General features: G+C 31.9%; 1 protein-coding gene across 2 annotated transcripts; it reads left to right on the top strand.

The window, feature by feature from the left end:
• Window positions 1–1007: 1007 nt before the first annotated feature.
• Window positions 1008–19476, top strand: LOC149488082 (oxysterol-binding protein-related protein 1-like). 2 transcript variants are annotated; one of them, XM_089696881.1, is made up of 15 exons: window positions 1008–1332; window positions 2413–2573; window positions 4507–4704; window positions 8028–8172; window positions 8560–8705; window positions 9110–9258; window positions 9611–9671; window positions 10037–10157; window positions 10644–10780; window positions 11930–12040; window positions 13080–13172; window positions 13483–13552; window positions 13855–13974; window positions 14373–14556; window positions 17271–19476. In XM_089696881.1, exons 1-15 carry the CDS (start codon window positions 1191–1193, stop codon window positions 17377–17379), a joined length of 1947 nt encoding a protein of 648 aa, XP_089553007.1. In that variant the 5' UTR covers window positions 1008–1190; the 3' UTR covers window positions 17380–19476. The 2 variants fall into 2 exon arrangements, with proteins under 2 accessions (XP_089553007.1, XP_089553008.1); XM_089696882.1 differs by lacking the exon at window positions 17271–19476 and adding an exon at window positions 16189–17091.
• Window positions 19477–19515: the final 39 nt, after the last annotated feature.

Here is a 19515-nt window from a genome sequence, read left to right as displayed (position 1 = left end):
CGCCCCCTCGAGTGTCCACGCGAAGGTCATCCCGAATCAAATTAATGATTTGTTGCATGTTATTCTTTCCGAATCTATACCTCGACCGTAGTGTGGCCCTGTGGCCGCTACAAAAAATATATTGACACCATAGATTGACACTAATACCAGGTTATTTTAATTCTAGGTTGAAAAGTAGGTTTTTAATAAATAAGCACTCTCAGAACAATAGATTTATTTAATAAATGAAACGATACCATTTTAAATTTCGCGCTGTTTATGTATGATGTGCGCATGCCTTAATGCTCTAAGGCGCATGCGCAGGTTTTTATTATTTTATAATTTTAATAAAATAAATAATTCAACAATTTCAATGATGAGCCCATACGGACCTAACGGTAAAGAATACGATTTTGATAAAATTTGCCAATTTTGCTATGGATGGGGTGCTAAAGTGTAACTTTTTTATACCTAAAATTAAAAAAAAATTATTTAAAAAAAAACTAAAGGGGACCTAACGAAAAAACTGTGGGACCTTATAGGACCTAACGGAGACCTATCGATTGAGGTCATTTTTGACCCAAAATTCTATGGATGGGGTGCTAAAGTGCATTTTTTTTTATACCTAAAATTTAAAAAATTATTTAAAAAAAAACTAAAGGGGACCTAACGAAAAAATTGTGGGACCTTAAAGGACCTAACGGGGACCTAACGATCAAGGTCATTTTCGACCCAAAATTCCATTGATGGGGTGCTAAGTTTGCACTGGTGTGCTTAATTTCTTTTATAATTAATAATAAAATATCTGAAGTTAAAAATTCTAATACATCGAAGATTACAAAAATTAATGCTATAAATATATTTACTCTCGTTTCTCGTAGTACACGAACAAATATACTTACTTATTTAAATAATAAGACATGTTCATAGTGTATCACAATTTTTGAACGAAAAGTTATCATTGACATTGTCAAATGTCATATGTCATGTCATTTTTGAATTTTTTATTTCCATTCCGCAGAATTCAATCTTTCGGTGCAGTGGCGTTTTATGTGGGTAGTAAATATTTTATTAAAAATACGGATAAGTCCTATTTTATATAATTTAGAACTCCAGTTACAAGATCGAGAATACAGTTAGATATATAAATGTGACGGGATAATTTACGTTTTGAAATAAAGAAGCAGTTGATACTGCGCCACAATATAAAAATGACCACAACAAATGAGAATACGGGTATGGAGGCCGAAGAATCGCTCTTATATTCAGCACGCCATGGTGAGATATCTGTGGTCAAGGCCCTTTTAGAAGCGAAGAAAGAGGGAAAACTGACTCTAAACATTAATTGCAAAGGTACAATTTTTTAACAGAACCTGTTTATTTACATTCAATACTTGTTTAAGCTTTGTAATGTTATGATTATGCATGAATGTGAAATATGCTTTCAATTATTCACATTCTATGTGTTTTTTTATACAAGTTCATGCTTCATTTTATTTTATTTCTTTGTATTGAATGTAATATAATATGTTATTTGTCTGTACAGTCTAGATTCTAGCCAATATATTATTTTAACATAATCATTAAGGAAATCCGTTTAAATATTGCACGCCTCATAAGCGAAGCGTTGAGGTGGGTACTACTGTCACTTCGCGCAAAACATCTGATTTTTCAAACTTAAAATGTCTTTATGTATCATACATTGCACTTGTAAGATAATACATACACACACATATTAAGAAAAAACACTATTTTTAACATTCATGATATTTTTGATGTCATTTTTGTTATTTAAACTAGTTAAAAAACAGTTTAAAAAAGTTCTGTCTTGGACGTCCGTGTGTCTGTATGTGCGGATCCTTTTTCTTGTTAACACGATAGCGACCGAAATACTTTACTAATCGAGTCTTTTTTTTTCTCTTACGCTTGAGTATGCTCAGGAATAGAACCCTTTCATTTTTCAGGGTCTGATTCGATGTGGTTTAATTGTTATTAAATAAACAAAAATAATAATTAATAAATATTTATTAAAAAAAAATTATGAGGCGTGCACTTTTGGATTTTCCAAATTATTTATATATTTCTTATTCTTATAAGTAAAATGGAATGGATAAACAAAAAACAACAGTAATATTCATTATCTTGAAACTGAGACATAATTAACTATGTATGAATGATATTATCTTGAAATATAGTACTTTATACTTAAGTATAGTATTATTTTTAACATTGGTTTCATTGTATTAGCACAATATAAATGTAATTTTAATTTTTAATATTGTTAGATGGTTTATAATTCTATAAAACATAATCTAAAAAATATATTAAATATTAAGCATATATTATAAAACATATAGTTATGTGGTACCTATAGAGTTTGCATTTACTATATGAATAATTTAAATATACATACATATATCCTTATTTCTATAGGTAAAAGCAAGACCAACCTAGGATGGACACCGCTTCACTTGGCAACATATTTCGCGCACAAAGAAGTAGCGGAAGCCCTGCTAGCTGCTGGGGCTGATGTGGACGAAGTTAACGAGAATGGGGACACTGCACTGCACAAAGCATCGTTTATAGGGAATGAAGTGAGTATGGTATAGCTATTGTAGTAACTATGTGTAGATTAGAGTAAAAATAGCAAATTGAAATTTAGTTTAATAATTGATTTGCTATCACAATATGTTGTATAAAATACCTTGATTTGTGAAATTGCTGCTTTTTTAATACTCAAATTCTTAAGAAGAAAAACTTAAGCATGTATTTTATTATTTATCATGATTTAGAAGGGTGTGTCAGAATAAATAAGTTGATACCAATGAAACAGAATTTATAAATAACTAGCTGTGACGCGCGGTTTCACCCGCATTACTCCGCTCCTGTTGGTCTTAGCATGATGATATATAGCCTATATTACTCGTGGATAATGTAGCTTTCAAATGATGAAAGAATTTTTAAAATCGGTCCAGTAGTTTATGAGCCTATTCATTACAATCAAACAAACAAACAAAGTTTTCCTTTTTATAATATTAGTGTAGATTACCAAATAAGTATATTGCACGCCTCATAAGCGAAGCGTTGAGGTGGGTACTACTGTCACTTCGCGCAAAACATCTGATTTTTCAAACTTAAAATGTCTTTATGTATCATACATTGCACTTGTAAGATAATACATACACACACATATAAAGAAAAAACACTATTTTTAACGTTCATGATACGTTCCGAAATACTTTACTAATCGAGTCTTTTTTTTTCTCTTACGCTTGAGTATGCTCAGGAATAGAACCCTTTCATTTTTCAGGGTCTGATTCGATGTGGTTTAATTGTTATTAAATAAACAAAAATAATAATTAATAAATATTTATTAAAAAAAATTATGAGGCGTGCACTTTTGGATTTTCCAAATTTTTTTTAGAGTTTATAGTGGTTTTGTTGTGTTGTGACAAAGTGGCTGTCTCATAAATCCTAAACACGTTTTCACACGCGTGGCTCCTCTCCTGCTGGTCTTAGCGTAATGATATATAGCTTATAGCCTTCCTTAATAAATGGGCTATCTAACACGGAAAGAATTTTTCAAATCGTTCCTGAGATTAGCACATTCAAACAAACACTCTTCAGCTTTATAATATCAGTATTTTGTATTAATTATGGATGTGAGTCAGCCCACAATTATTTGACATGAGAAATGTTATATCGTCACACATTTTTATGTTAATGTCGTATAATAGCCAATTTATTCAGAATTTATCTTACAGCTTGGTATAATAAAGTATTTATTAAGATAAGTTAAAAGAAAACATGTGGTTATTAGTATACAAAAAGCGGAATTTTGTAATTCATATTTTATTTCCAGTTATTATCTGTAAAAACCTTTAGGGTAACGTAGGATCCCATACTACCTTATGGATCTTGAAGTCAAAATATTCTCGTAATTGGCTCGTGAATATTTTTTTTTTCATAATGTTGCAAAAGCTATCTTGCATACATTGCAGTATAGTTTGCATAATAGACGTCTCTAACGACACTTCACAAGCAACAACTGCTTCTGAGCGTGCCAAAGAAATCTTTGCATACGACAAAAACTTATATCTATCTTTAAGTATATCTTTACTAATACTACTAGTGGTCCGCCCCGGCTTCGCCCGTGGTACCTACATGTTTAAACTATCCTCTCTCTCAAGTTGGATCGAACTGCACATGGTATGCGAATTTTATTAATAATCGGTTAAGTGGTTTAGGAGTCCATTGAGGACAAACATTGTGACACGAGATTTATATATATTAAGATAAAGCCGAAGGGCTAAATTTTTTGTCAACTCAAATCTTAGAAACTAGTTTGAATAATATTAAATTGTTTTTTTTCTATTTGATAGTCTATTTGCCCGCGATAGGCAATATAACATCACGCTACAACAAATACGTATAGATGATTAAAATTTATAGAAGCTTCTAGCCAACATAACTTCGATACAATCAGAGATATATCTATAAAACATATCTCCATTTCACACATTCCAGGACCTAGTGATCCTTCTCTTGAACCACCAAGCTGACGTAAACATAATGAACGGGGAAGGCAAAACACCCGTGGACGTGTGTAAAACCCAAGATGTGCAACGCTTGCTCGAAGCCGCGGATCGCGCGATGCGATATGAACGTGAGAGGAAATTACTTAACGCAGCTAAGGAGGGAAGGGTCGATGAGCTGCAGGAATTGGTGAGTTGACGGGCTTAGGTTGCTTTTTCCACCAATAATGTGCAAGGATGTGTTCGTTCAGTTTGAAGTTTGAAGCGTTTAGCGTTTGAACTCAAACTCAAACATTTATTTATTCAATTAGACTTCTTTAGGAGCACTTTTGAAACGTCATTAGGTATATATTTTTAACATTTACCACCGATTCGGAAAGCAGTATCTACGGAGAAGAATTGGCAAGAAACTACATAGTTGCTCTTTTGAAGCGATACTATTGGTTCTTTACAAACGTAGTCCTCGCTACACATCCTCGTTACATTATTGGTTGAATAGCACCCTTAAACCGGGTTTTTTGAAGTGAAACTTTAGACGTGGTTAGACTGAGAGTAAAATTTCAAGGTCGCATCATGGCAATATTGTCACGTCATGAAGTAAGGCGACGATTTAAATATCTTTTAATCATGTGAAAGAAGTTTAACTTCTGACGAACGTTCTTTTTTTGTTAGGTATGGGTAATGGATAAAGGGATAGTAATAAAACACCGCATGGGTAAAGGGTCAATAATATGATTTTAAAACATTCTTGTTAGTAGTTTACAATCACCCCTATTCACAATTACGCACCCTTACTATATTTTGATTTCAGTTATATTATTGATAGACGTCAATATGGAATCAGGATATCCAGAATTCCATTGGTAAAAATGTTGACATCCATCAGTACACGTTCAATAAATACCACGATACATTAGCATTCATTGGCAGAACACTGTAAATACTTTACATGTAGGTAAAAGACGCCAACTACGTAAATCTTTAATTTCAGTTTTAATTGACACTTGACCCAGATTAAATTTACATGTCTCCCGGAATTTTAAGTTGATTACCACGTAGGTACTAATGTCAATATACTAGTGGCAATATGATAGGTACTCAGGTAATTAATAATTAATAATTAACTCCTGTTGCGAGTGAGCTAGGTGTAATCTGTTTTATGCGTGAGAGTGCAGACGCTATTTTAAAATAAAATATTGCTTATATTTAAGCTTACTATCCTGCCAATAAATTGAATGCCTATCGGTATTTTAAAATATTATATTCCTGGAGTGTCTTTTTCATACTCTATTGCTTGTTCTTGCTCTAAAAACTTTATTTTTATTTTACGGTTAACACGATACGCTTTTTTTTTAATATAATAATTTTTTTTACTCACACTATTATTAATTTATATTCATTGAAATTTTTAACACTATTTTCTTATTGTTTTTGAATCGCTACAATATAATATTACTCATATTTAATATTAATCTTAGTCATTCGGACCCCTCGAAAGATCGAGTTTGTTCTACTTTTTGCATTGAAGTGTCTAAAATCACACTTTATTTCCCGAGGATTTCTTCAACACCTTAAACTTAACCTGATACATTTCAACACAATTGAATACTAATTATGCACAAGCGTAATCAGATTTCAATACTACCCACATATACCGTTAAGAAACTATAAAACTAAGTCAATAACATGATCACACTTAATGACCTTTACTCAACCACAAAAGTATCTATTTACGTAATAGGAAGTATTATACAGATAGCAACTATTTAAACATCTCATTAATAACACGTTTGAGGTTTCATATATTAATTTATTTATAAATTAGTTATGCAAATGATTCATTTTACGCGTACGTTTTATTGATTTAATGTGGGATGTAGGTCAGTTTATATAGTTTTTTGCTATAATAGTTAATGTGTATCGTAGAAAAAAACATCGTGAATGAATTTTTTCAAATATCATGTTGTTTTGCCATTTTTTTTACGCGAATCTGCTAAAATTATTGTCATCCTTGTTGCAGTGCCGTTATGATTATTTTATTCAACTATGGAAGCTTTTACTTTACATTAGCAATAGTTAGCATATTTCTGTTTTATAAGGTTTTACATATTAATATGAAATCAACGAGAATGTTATCTTTATTGCACGCCTCATAAGCGAAGCGTTGAGGTGGGTACTACTGTCACTTCGCGCAAAACATCTGATTTTTCAAACTTAAAATGTATTTATGTATCATACATTGCACTTGTAAGATAATACATACACACACATATTAAGAAAAAACACTATTTTTAACGTTCATGATATTTTTGATGTCATTTTTGTTATTTAAACTAGTTAAAAAACAGTTTAAAAAAGTTCTGTCTTGGACGTCCGTGTGTCTGTATGTGCGGATCCTTTTTCTTGTTAACACGATAGCGACCGAAATACTTTACTAATCGAGTCTTTTTTTTTCTCTTACGCTTGAGTATGCTCAGGAATAGAACCCTTTCATTTTTCAGGGTCTGATTCGATGTGGTTTAATTGTTATTAAATAAACAAAAATAATAATTAATAAATATTTATTAAAAAAAAATTATGAGGCGTGCACTTTTGGATTTTCCAAATTATTTAATTTTTATCAAAACTTTCTTAATTTTTATGTCTTAGTAACTCTTATCTATCTCATTATAACTAGAATATAATTATACTAAGGGAATTCGTTAAATATTATATAAGTAATGCTAAATATTCAACATATTTCTACACTACATCTGATTTGATTTGGAAACAAAATAAAATAACGATGACAAAATATGATGTAATAATATGTAAAATACGTTCTTTGGTTACTCTTATGTGGGCAAGGCATGGTGATAAAATATCTTCTTGTATAACTAATGAATGCTTTTAAAACTTGTATAAATATATCGAAGGTATAAATAACTAAGGTTATTTTCATTTTAATGTTATATATTCTTTCGTCATAGAAAAATACGGTTTAAACTGTGACCTGTAATTTCATTTATCAAGTACAAATGAAATAAAAAGGCTTGGTTCATCAGTTTTCCATTAGTCGGGACGAAACATACATTGAACTAACTTGCTTTTTAACACAAAATCTTCCAAACAAACAATATCTATTAAGACAATATGTAGAGGAGGACTCTTAAATACGTGCATACTATAAAACGACCCACACGTCCACCTATATACAGAATTTTATTTATAACACATAAAAAATAGTTCCTTTTACGCACGGCAGGGGCGCTTTTCAAATTTCCATACAAGCATTTCTATGGAAATTTTATAAAAGAAGACAATACGAATACCTACTTCGATGATAGTTTTCCTCGAGCTTCAAAAACTACTATTTCACAATGTATTCTTTTTAATCCCTCAGTCCCCGGAATCACAGACACAATAGAAAATCTATTGTGTCGTGGCACGATCGGGCCGTTCGGCACTCAATGGGTTAATTAGTATTTAAATCAACAAATTTTATGAACCTTTTCATTTTAAGTTGTTTTTCAGTTAAGCGGCTCCAATCCCCCAAATATAAACTGCGTGGACGCACAAGGCAACTCCTGTCTACATTGTGTTGCATATAGAGGCCATGCGAGATTGGCTGTGCTTTTGTTACAAAACGGAATTGACACTACTTTGAGGAATAATAGTGGTAAGTGAATATGCAAATGAGCAATGGATCTACAAATAGTCATGCGAATAACTTGTCTTATTCGCATATGCATATTTAGAATCCGTCCAATAGTTTTTGATAGTTACCAACATACATCAATTTATGCTTTCGAATTTATAATACATATTATTAGGATATTTTTTCCAATGTTTTTCCCTTAACAATTTAATCAACTACCTTACATTGAAAATACAGTAAATTTTATCAAAATCAATTACAATTTTCAATTAATAATAGTTGTTTCTATAATTTTGCTCTTTAGATGGGATACAAATGTGTCATTACATTTTTTTTTCATGTATAAATGATTTTTTTTAACATCTCATGTTTACAAAATTATGATTTAAATATTTTATTATATTCCAGGTCGCCTAGCAATAGATCTGGCGAAAGACAACGAAATGCGCGAAGTTTTAAGCGTCCGACCGGTGCAAAAGTTACAACGTACTGCGGCCCGCTTCGAAGGACCATTGCTCAAACGGTCTAGGTTTCTGGGATGGAGACCCGTTTGGGTATGTATTTAATTATTATTTTAATTAAAGTTAAAGAAGAAGTTTATTTTCATACTGAAATTATGAAATAATTGTTTCGTGATATAAACAGTTGTGTTTTTGATGGTTTTTGATCGAATATATGCATCATATATTATGATGTGATGTAGGTGGGGTATATCTTTATATTTATATAGGAATATATTATATTATATATATTATATTTTAGGAATTACCATTGGAAGGATGTATTTAACATCATTTTTAAGCTTCGTTACTCATCTAGAACATTTTTTTGCACAATAATTGCTTTGATAAATTTTAGAATAAAGTATCAGAGTTAAAGTATCATATTTCCTAGAATTCATCATTATTCAAAAAAAAAGAGTAAATATGATATTTGAATTTATTTACCTTTATCACAGGCGGTATTACAACGCGGTGTGCTCCTGTACTACGGATCGCGCGCAGAAGCAGCACGCGAAGGTGGTCGGTGGCGGGACCGCAAGTATGTGGATGCTGCTAAGATCACCGCGCCTGATACCGAACCTGCGCTCATTGTCGTGGCTTTCAGGTGAGAAATTATAACACACGCTTATGTTAGTCGCTTATACTATTATTGATTTTGATTTACGCTCGCACTTGACCAATTTTTTACGCGCGTTTAGCGTGTATGTTTGTGCGTACATCAAACATTAGACTCGACTTTGACGCTTAAACAGGCGCTTGAATTCAAACTCTGCACATTACACACTTATCAAAGTTTGGTGACAATGCAATAATTTATATTTTTAAAGCGTCTTTTTTTAACTATGTAAATTTATGTTTCATAAAATCATTCTGCATTTAACATTTTGACCTCTATATTATTGCTAATTGAATAAATGTTTCTTTAATATGTTCGCATTCATCGTGATGGCGTTCAGTGATGGTGAGTCGCATCGGCTAGCGGTCCAGCCGGGCGACAGTATTAGTGCGTGTAGACAGGTGGGGAATATATTATTATAGTGAAAAATGTTTTATGATTTTATGTGCCCTAATAGGAAGGATATGGTTGAATTAACTGTTTATCGTAGAAAAGGTGAATTGAAATATGTGGATTCATATTTTACATCAAAAATGTATATTTTTATAAAAAAAATTGTATTCAGTACCTAATTATTTTTTATAACGTTTCCCGCGGGATTTGAGTTTGTTAAATATGTTATTTGTTGCTTTTTTGTAATAGTTAAACTCAAGCAACTTGAACTTGATTTATTTTGAAGATTTGCCTATATATTTTTAAGCCTAAAATCCTTAATTTTAAAACCCGAAACCTCAGACAGTTTTAAGCGTGTATTAACTTTTTTTAGTCATGGATAACAGCGTTTAAAGAGCATATAGCATATTCCGGACACTATCTGTGGGCGGGAGTCACACCGGATTCAGCCAAGGAGGCCACAGAGGATCTGGAGGACGAATGTAAACCACTTGGTAAGTAATTCATTGTTCGCTGTGCTGGTTATATTAAGTGTGGTATTAATATGGTAGTTGGTTGAAAAGACAGAACTAATATTGATGTTAAATGTTAAGTTAAAAGGCAAAGAATGTAAAAAGTGGCCTTTCGGTTAATAAAGTAGAACAATAAATCTCTAGTTCTTTAACTTTGTTGAACGAAACATGCAAATATGTGAAAGAAAGAAATTTTATATCACTACAAACTAGATTTCATGGTCATTTTTGAAGTGAAACTTCTTTAGGCGCATTGAGAGTAAAATTTCAAGGTCGCGTCATGCAGTTCGAGCCACGAAGATTTTGATATCTTTGAATCTTCCCAAAGAAGTTTTACTTCTGACAGGTGTGCTCGGCACACATGCTCTTTTTTAAATTGTTTATTAAGGGAATATCCGTTCCAATAAACCTTGCAACAAATTATACTCCATTATTTGTATATAATTCAAGATGTACATAAACTTCCAGGCTCAATGCAAGACGCGTTAACAACAGCCACAAACAACTTGGCGCTCTTGGACACGCAGCTTCGAGAATGTTCCGCCATATTGGCTGCTTTGGACAAAACGCCGCAAGGACATTCGTTGCTACATTCGGCTTATATGGTGAGGAGATAGTCACTGATATTTTTATTAATAACTCAGGCCCCGGAATCACAGACACAATAGAAAATCTATTGTGTCGTGGCCCGATCGGGCCGTTCGGGGCTCAATAGGTTAATAGAAATAAGGTTAAAATATCTGTTATATCAAAATATTAGCTTGTTCAATGCATTGTAAAGAATAGGTATTTTATATCACGGTTATAATTATTAGAGATTTTCTGTCTTCTTTTTTGATCCGCCTCATTAAGCTGGGAGAGAATATCTTTGTCCGGTAGTTTTTGTTATGCAAAGTAATTTGGTATGATTTACAAGAGTCACATCAATGAACGTAATATCTGATCTCTTTTGCGATGGTCCCTCGAGCCGGATTTATCTGTCTCATCGTTTCTTTGTATAAGATTTATTCTTAATTTATGTGAGATAGGATAAATTATCTAAATTAAAATATTAAAGTTTATAATGAAAAATATTAAGAAATATTTCATAACTAGATTATATTTAGTCTGTGTTTTCTATTAAGAATCAACGAATATGTTATCTGTATATCTATGATTATCTATGACAGATTACTTTGTGTTTCGGTTGAAATAAGAAATATAAGATTGTATTTTTTCACCGGTATATGGGTAATAAATTAATTGGGCTAATTTGGCGTTTTTATTTACATCATACCCACATTTGACTGACCAGTTGGATCGGTCGGTAGTGGCCCTGCCTTCCAAGCCAGAGGTCGTGGGTTCGATTCCCACCCGGGGCAAATATTTGTGTGATGAACATAGATGTTTGCTCTGTGTCTGGGTGTTACATAAATTATATATGTTTATATTATTTAAAACAGCTAGAAGTCCGCCCCGGCTTCGCCCGTGGTACATATTTCGCAATAAAAGGTAGCCTATGTCCTTTCTCGGGTATCAAAATATCTCCATACCAAATTTCATGCAAATTGGTTCAGTAGTTTAGGCGTGATTGAGTAACAGACATACAGACAGAGTTACTTTCGCATTTATAATATTAGTATGGATTATATATGTTTATCAGCCATTTGGTTTCCATAACACAAGCGAAAGCTTAGTATGGGATCGTGCCGTGCGTGAAAATTGTCCTGAAATATTTATTTATTTATTTGTTAATTGATTGATGTGTTTTGCAGCGGTTTCAACACGCATGCGGTACTGGACAAACAGCTCTGGGCGCACTACGTCACTGCGCCGCGTTGGTTGCACAAGCGCGGGACAGAGACGCCGCAGCACTCGCTAGAGAGGTACGTGTCTATATCGCTCTACCACTCTCCTTCTCACTAAACACACATATATATTACACAACACTAGATTTGAACCCGCGGCTTCGCCCGCGTTTTCAAAGGAAAACCCGCATAGTTCCCGTTCCCGTGGGATTTCCGGGATAAAACCTATCCTATGTGTTAATCCAAGTTACTCTCTATGTGTGTACTAAATTTCATTGTTATCGGTTCAGTAGAATTTGTATGAAATAGTAAACATATACACAAACACACACACACATACATCCAAACACAAACTTTCGCGTTTATAATATTATAGGATACAGATACAACCAGCAGGGAAACTTCGTATAACACGTTCGAAATGGCTCACGCACATAGGAAACGTGTTTACGAGAATCGTAAGGGTATTTTTATATCTGTCAATTGTCATAATAGCCTTACGATTCCCGTAAACACGCTTCCTATGTGCGTGAGCCATTTCGAACGTGTTATACGAAGTTTCCCTACTGGTTGTATCAGTATATTGTGATATATATGTATGCCAGCTCTCCCACTCTATATGTTCTCCATAGAACTATGTCATCTCCCGACTCTCATTCTATCTGCTCGCCATAGAGGTGCTGTTTCCTGATCTATCTATCCAAATAAATTTCTATGTTATTGTTTGTATACACTATGACTTACAAACCAACCAACCCGTTAGGACAAAACATACGTTTTTAGAAAATCTCTCTCTCTAAGAGTATGTATTATCACTATTCCATTTCAAGAATAAAGATATTTATGCAATATTTTTTTTTGGTTCACAAATTGGAATCGACACAAACAGCCTTACAAACTATTTACTAAACAAACATTTGCGGTGTAATTCCTAAATTAGTGAGCACATCGTGCTTAGTGAAACTACTTATACTAACAGATAATAGACAAAATACACTTTAAATAATTTAACAAAATACACTTTTAATAATTTAACAAAATACACTTTTAATAATTTAACAAAATACACTTTTAATAATATTCAGGATTGATGCTCATTATATTTTTATAAACACAGGTAGAACGTAACAGAGTGCTAGAGGAAGCATTAGCGGCGCTGGCTCGAACGCACCACGCTTTAGAGATGTCGGTAGCAGAAGAATTGACTAAAGTAAGTGCACATTTTTAAATTGGGTAAATGAATATTTTTTTGTGAATGAATGAATTTACTTTTCTCAATCAATTCTTATATTTGTTATTTTTTAGCATTATAAAAAAATACAAAATTTTTCAACAACATAAAATATTCCAACAAATGGAAAATGTTTTGGTGACAAATGACACTTTTGCAACGAAACTTACAATCAAGCAAATATTTTTGATTATATTATCATGAGCATGAATTATAAATTTCTAGTATTGTTATATTGTGTAGCAATTTGGTTGCAAATTGCAATGTAAGTAGGCACTTATTGTTCCAGAGCAAAAGAAAGAAAAAGACGCCTCGTTCGCACAACGAGTCAAAGGAAAACTTCTTCGACGTGTATGACGGTACGTAAATATGAAACGATCAAATTAACTATATATATTACACCGAAAAGATCTACAAAATACATACAAAAAGCATGTCATTGAAATATTCTAGAGTCTAGACATTGACATTGTTTCGTGTCTTTTCTCACTTCCCTCTTTTGCCTTATCGTGTGAGAACATAATGTGTTCTTTTGGTGTATTAAAAGTTCACTTAATGCTTGCAACAAAGAAATAATTCAATATCAATACACCATAACACAAAATATAATATGTATGTATAATCACTTTGAAGGTTTTATTATTTATTAAAATTCTCGCAGAATCTTCAGAAGAAGACGATACACTAGTGACAGCTGGTCTTTCGAGCCCTTTGGGTGCATTAAGTCCGTGGGGCAGCAGTCCGGATCTCATGCGACGTACTCCGATTGGCAGTGATAGTGGTGAGCAGACAGACATACAGAAATATATTTATGGGAATAAAGGATGAAATCAATTTAGAATACCATCTAGTGTTGTGTCTACTATAATAACTTCATATTTTTCTTGAAAATTTCAGAACGAATTTTTAAATCTTCTCTGTAATATCATATTGTAAACTAAGCTACAAGTTAAGAAATGTATTAAATCGTTAAAATATGTGTCACGGATAGCAGCAAAAGCTGCCTAAATTACAGCCTATCTTAGTACCGTTCTGCTCGTATGCCTGTCTATATAATAAAACATAAGCTTCGTAAATATTGGTTTTGCTGGTAGTCCCTTTCGTGAAATTGAGCAGCTTAGCTATTACCACAATAAAGCTATATTTCTAAATAATAAATAAACAAAAATTTCTAACCAGGTGACATAACACCAACAAACGAGCCAGCCGACTACGACCACCGTCTCTCCGGGTCCTTCACATCGGGGTCTCCACAGTCACTACACACTGCGATAAGTCCAGCAAGTTCAAGGGGCACTTTGGTATCGCAAGGCGGACACGTGTATAGAAACGCTAGGTCGCATAGGAAGAATACTACTCCAAGGTTTGTATTGCAAAAACATAGGAAAAAATATCCTATAAGACCAAAAGAAATAGTCCATCGTCAACTTTACGGGAATGTGTGGTAAAGTAAGGCATAAGGTAGAATTTGATATTTTTGGATTTATGGCATTCAAATGCTTTATAAATATAAATTTATAAAGTGTAAAAAAAAACGATCACGAGGTGGGACTCGAACCCGCATCCTATCTCGCCACCCGTGACTCATAAATTTATAAGGTATATAAGTAATCATAGCTATAAACTGCTATCAATCTTGTTAGTTCTATAGGCGCAAAGGAAGAATACTACTCCAAGGTTTGTATCCTATGAAAAAATGTTTTTGACGCATCAGTCCAAAGAAAATGGTCCATGAGCAACTTTTCTGGCTAAGAGACCTAATAAGACATAGTAGGTACTGCTGCATACTGGAACGCAAGATCGTATAGGAAGAATACTGTTCCAAGGTTTGTATTGCTAATAGTCAGAATTATATAGCATATGGAGTTATCCCATGTCAATGATGAAAGCACTACTAGATTAACAGGTTTGTTAAGTTACATAGGAAGATTATTGCTCCGAGGTTTGTATTGCTTTTAGTGTAGTAAGGAGCTATAGCTACAAACTGCCATCAATCCTGCCAGCTCTAAAAGGGCATGGGAATAAAAACGCTCTGAAGTTTGTATCGTTGGTGAAAGTTTTATTGGCTTATGAGTCTAGAAGAAATGGTCCATAGTCAGCACTTCTGGAATACATGGTCGAGTAACAAGAGTATTTTACCTTTACTAAAGTTTACAAAGTCATAAAGGCGGTATAGATAAAAACAGCTACAGGTTTGTATCTCCTTTAGCCTTATATTTTAATCATAAATACTTGTAAAACTTTACATGAATAAAAAAGCTTTGGAGACAAGAGAAATTTATAATGGTTGCAGCCCAGGGACATCGCTTATGGTTAACAATAATTAGCTTTCGGCATATTATTACGATTCCTAAACGCCAATTATTTTATTTTATTTAATAAAAGCATTTATTAAAGAAGGATTTCACAAAGTTGCTCAAGTTTGTATTGTTATTAGCCCAATAGAAAAATTGTCCAAACATAACTAATTTTTATAACCTTCCAAGACTGGGTCCGATTGAATATTGCTTATGGTAAGAACGTAAGGCTTTATCATTGTAAATATATCAGTGGGTAAAAAACTAAATGCAAATCCTAATGTATTTAATTTAGTAACTGGGTATTATATAGGTTTAACAATCGGATTATAAAAAATACGTATTATCCCTACTAATCCCTACTAATATTATAAATGCGGAAGTAACTGTCTCTCTGTTACGCTTTCCCGCTTAATTCTCTCAACCGATTTTGATGAAATTTGGCACAGACAATCTTTAGACCCTAAGAAAGAACCTTTTATCCTCTTTTATCAAAACACCACGCGGGCGGAAGCTAATTAAAACTATGATTAAAAGTAAACTTTTGACGTAACGGTGAATTTCAAGTTTAACCGCCATAAATATTTTATTTGAACCACTTATTTTCATGCCTGAAAGTTTTTTTTTCATTGAACCCCCTGTATGATTTAATACTTCATTCATTTATTAATTTAAATATTTATTTTCTTTTGTTCCAGTTCAAAATGGTCGCTTTAATTTTACATTTTCAAGCACAAATGACATTTGATAAGCATTTTATGGCATTTGACATGCGTTTGCGCAAATTTTATTTTTTGGTACTGTTTCCATATATGTACATAGTCGAATTGATTATAGTAAACATCATGTATATATTAGTAGTTTTCATTAGAACGTCTTGGATTGTGATAGTATTTTTTTTTCTTTTATTTTATGTTATTACGATTTAAGATGTTGTCTTGGTGCAGGACAATTGTATTATTTCGCTGTTTACAAACGATCGGCATTTTGTAATATGCCGAGGATTTTTCCAAATGTCGACAAGGCCACCTATTTCTGTGTGTAAAAAAAAAACATGAACCTAACCCACCCCCTTATCCAAACCAAAAATTTCTGATTACGAATTTTCTGCAAATTACAACGGAGATATAATACAATTTGCCTGACATATACACTCACATATAAACACAATATAAGCCAATATATGTATTATAGTTTGACCAATAGGAATTAAGTACGATGACGAGCAAAATGATTTTGATTGGTTGTGTATATGTGTGCGTTTATATCATTCATTTACTAAACCTGGGATGGTAACATTTGTCGTAAATTTTAATTATGGTTTATTTTTAATTTGGTATTTGTTTTCTACTTAATTACAATCGGTGTAATATTGTAAAAATTGGAAAAATATCTGTGATAATTATTATGTTATGTTGCATATAAGTTGTACATATTATGTTGCTTTTTTGGAAAATTATTGCCTTATATGGTGCTTCGATTTAATTATATTAAGCGCACATTTTGTAAAATTGGATCTGAATAATGTGATTGTGTGAGGTTTTTAATACTATAATAATTAATCATTCCAAATTATGACTTTAATAATAAACCAACTCAGTGTAATGCTTTTATTAAGAGGCTTTGATTATTATTGTATGGAAATTTATTTGCAGTGACAGTTGACAGAAATAATGAAGAAAAAAAGAGACAGATGATGAAAAAATATTGATAAAAAATATGATTAATTGTTTTAGATTTTTCGTTTGTTGGTTTCATTTGATTTTCTTTTCTGTTGCAGCTCAAAATGGTCGTGCAAATTTTTTCTAAATTTTAAACGACTTTCGGCATGTTTTTGGAACTTGACAAGCTATTTGCGCAAATTTTGGAATAATTTGTTGCTTATTTAGTTGTACAATTGGCAGAAATTTAATGTTGTTCTCAATAACTATACTCATTTCAGTATATGGACTATAATGTTAAGTTTGTAAATCTTTGGCACAACACAATAAAAATAGGTGAAAAATTATCGGTATGTGAATCACTGACAATATTTTTCTTCGTATTCTTTTACTAATGACTGAATATTCTCTTTATGTTTACTTTGACCTGTCAAAGTGACATTTCCCGCATATGATCGCGCCTAGATTATTTCAATTTGCTATAAACTAGGAAATGACTAAAAGCAAAAACTGTGACATAGATGTTGAAATAAATAATAAATATTATCATAAAAATTTCAATAAGAAAATATTGTTTGATTTGGTTTGGTTTGGTTTGAATTTCTAATTTTTTTTTTTAATGCGGCCAAGCAAGCTTTCTCCCTCGCACAATTAATGACAATTGGTCGTATGCCTAATTTCTCGATCATAATATGACTAGTTTAATTTGTGTATATTTTAGATCTTTTTATGTCGTGTGCTTTAAAAATTTATACGTAGATACTAGGACTGGATTGAGTTTGGTTATTGAAAGCAGAATAATACAAAGTTGATTGAAATCCGGATTTGAATCTCAGATTTTATTTAAAAACATCTTTTGATGTATTGCTTGTTAATGTGAACTGTTCGAAGTTTTGTCTACCCTATTATAATATTGTTCAGTTCTTTCCGTGTGCAGTTTCAGGAGATCTTATAAAAGTACAATATAATAATATGTTATATCTTAAATATTAGAAGAAAAAATTATAATTTAAATATAAGGAGTGATTTTCATAAAATTGTACACGGAAAGTTTCAATGTTAGACTCCTTATTCAATTATATTTTATGAGCCACCATATTCGTTGTTTTAACATTGACATAAATATTGTCATAGGTTTAAAGAATAGACTGAGTGTCAAACAATTGGGCATAAAAGTTAGAAAGAGATCGATGTTTATAAATGCTAAATGAAAAAGAGATAGATAGTCACGTAGCAGTCGTATTTGAATTTATAAGAACTCAGTCAATTCTTTTTTCTGGTTATTCCAGATACGATTTCGAAATCATTTAATAAAAAAACCTCTTAATTTTCATAAATATGATACATACATCAAAAAAACCAATTATATCTGTAGAAACCAGGTACATAATCATTTCCTTGATCTGCGGTAAGATCTTTTGTACATTCTAAGGTGTAAGTGTTGTCTAACTATCGATAAACATTCAGCAATAAAATACTTCGACAATGCTACATCACTAGTGTAGTAAAATTCCAGAACATTCGATAGATGTTACTGAATTTGTTCTGAAAATATCGATATTGAGACAACACTATTAAGCCGTATTAAATTACCGAGGAAGCAAGTATTAATCCATTTATAACGTATAGATAATGTGTGGAAGATCTTACATATAACATTGACCATTAATTTCCATGTTTTGACGTTCTATTGTAGTTTTTGTGTATGGCTTCTGAGTACTTAAAAGGATCTTTAAAAACGACTCTTTCACATATCCTTGTCCCTTTCTAACTCGTAGATATTTTATTTTATAAGAGCAAGATGAACAGTAGTAACTGCTCTTTTTCGATATGTTTTTTAAAAACAGATAAAAAATATATCTTTCTCTTTCTAGAGGATATAGAAAGGGACAAAGCTATGAATGAAGGAATCTTTCTTGACCCATAGTTTGTTTTCTTGCATTAGAACTATCCTTACATGTGTTTCAATATGTAATTGATGCATTGTTGAATTATGTTTGGAAATATCAAAGTATTGACTGAAGAGCTGTGTCCATCTTTTCTATTACAATTTTTCCTTTATCATTTTTTCATTTATAATTTATATAAAAGCACAAAATGAAAGATTGATTTTAATATGCTTGTATGATTTTAATATACTTTCTGACATTTGTAATCGGCTCTTTGTATTCTTTGATATTTCCGAGCTTTTGTAAAAATGTGAATGTGATTGTAATATATATATATAAATACGATGTGATATTATAATTAATTTTATTTTTATTTTACCAATTATTTTGTTAAGTTATATTTTGACCATTTTTTTGTATTAAATGTATCATTTGATTTACTTTTTTTTTCATTTTAATTATCTCATGTAAACAA

The sequence above is a fragment of the Colias philodice genome, chromosome 6 (assembly GCF_061535455.1).
Source record: "Colias philodice isolate Cphi_HAF_F1 chromosome 6, ilColPhil1 Martin Lab GWU primary, whole genome shotgun sequence".
Classification (NCBI taxonomy): domain Eukaryota; kingdom Metazoa; phylum Arthropoda; class Insecta; order Lepidoptera; family Pieridae; genus Colias; species Colias philodice.
Note: the sequence above shows the minus strand (reverse complement) of the source record. Positions and strands in the feature narration are given on the sequence as shown.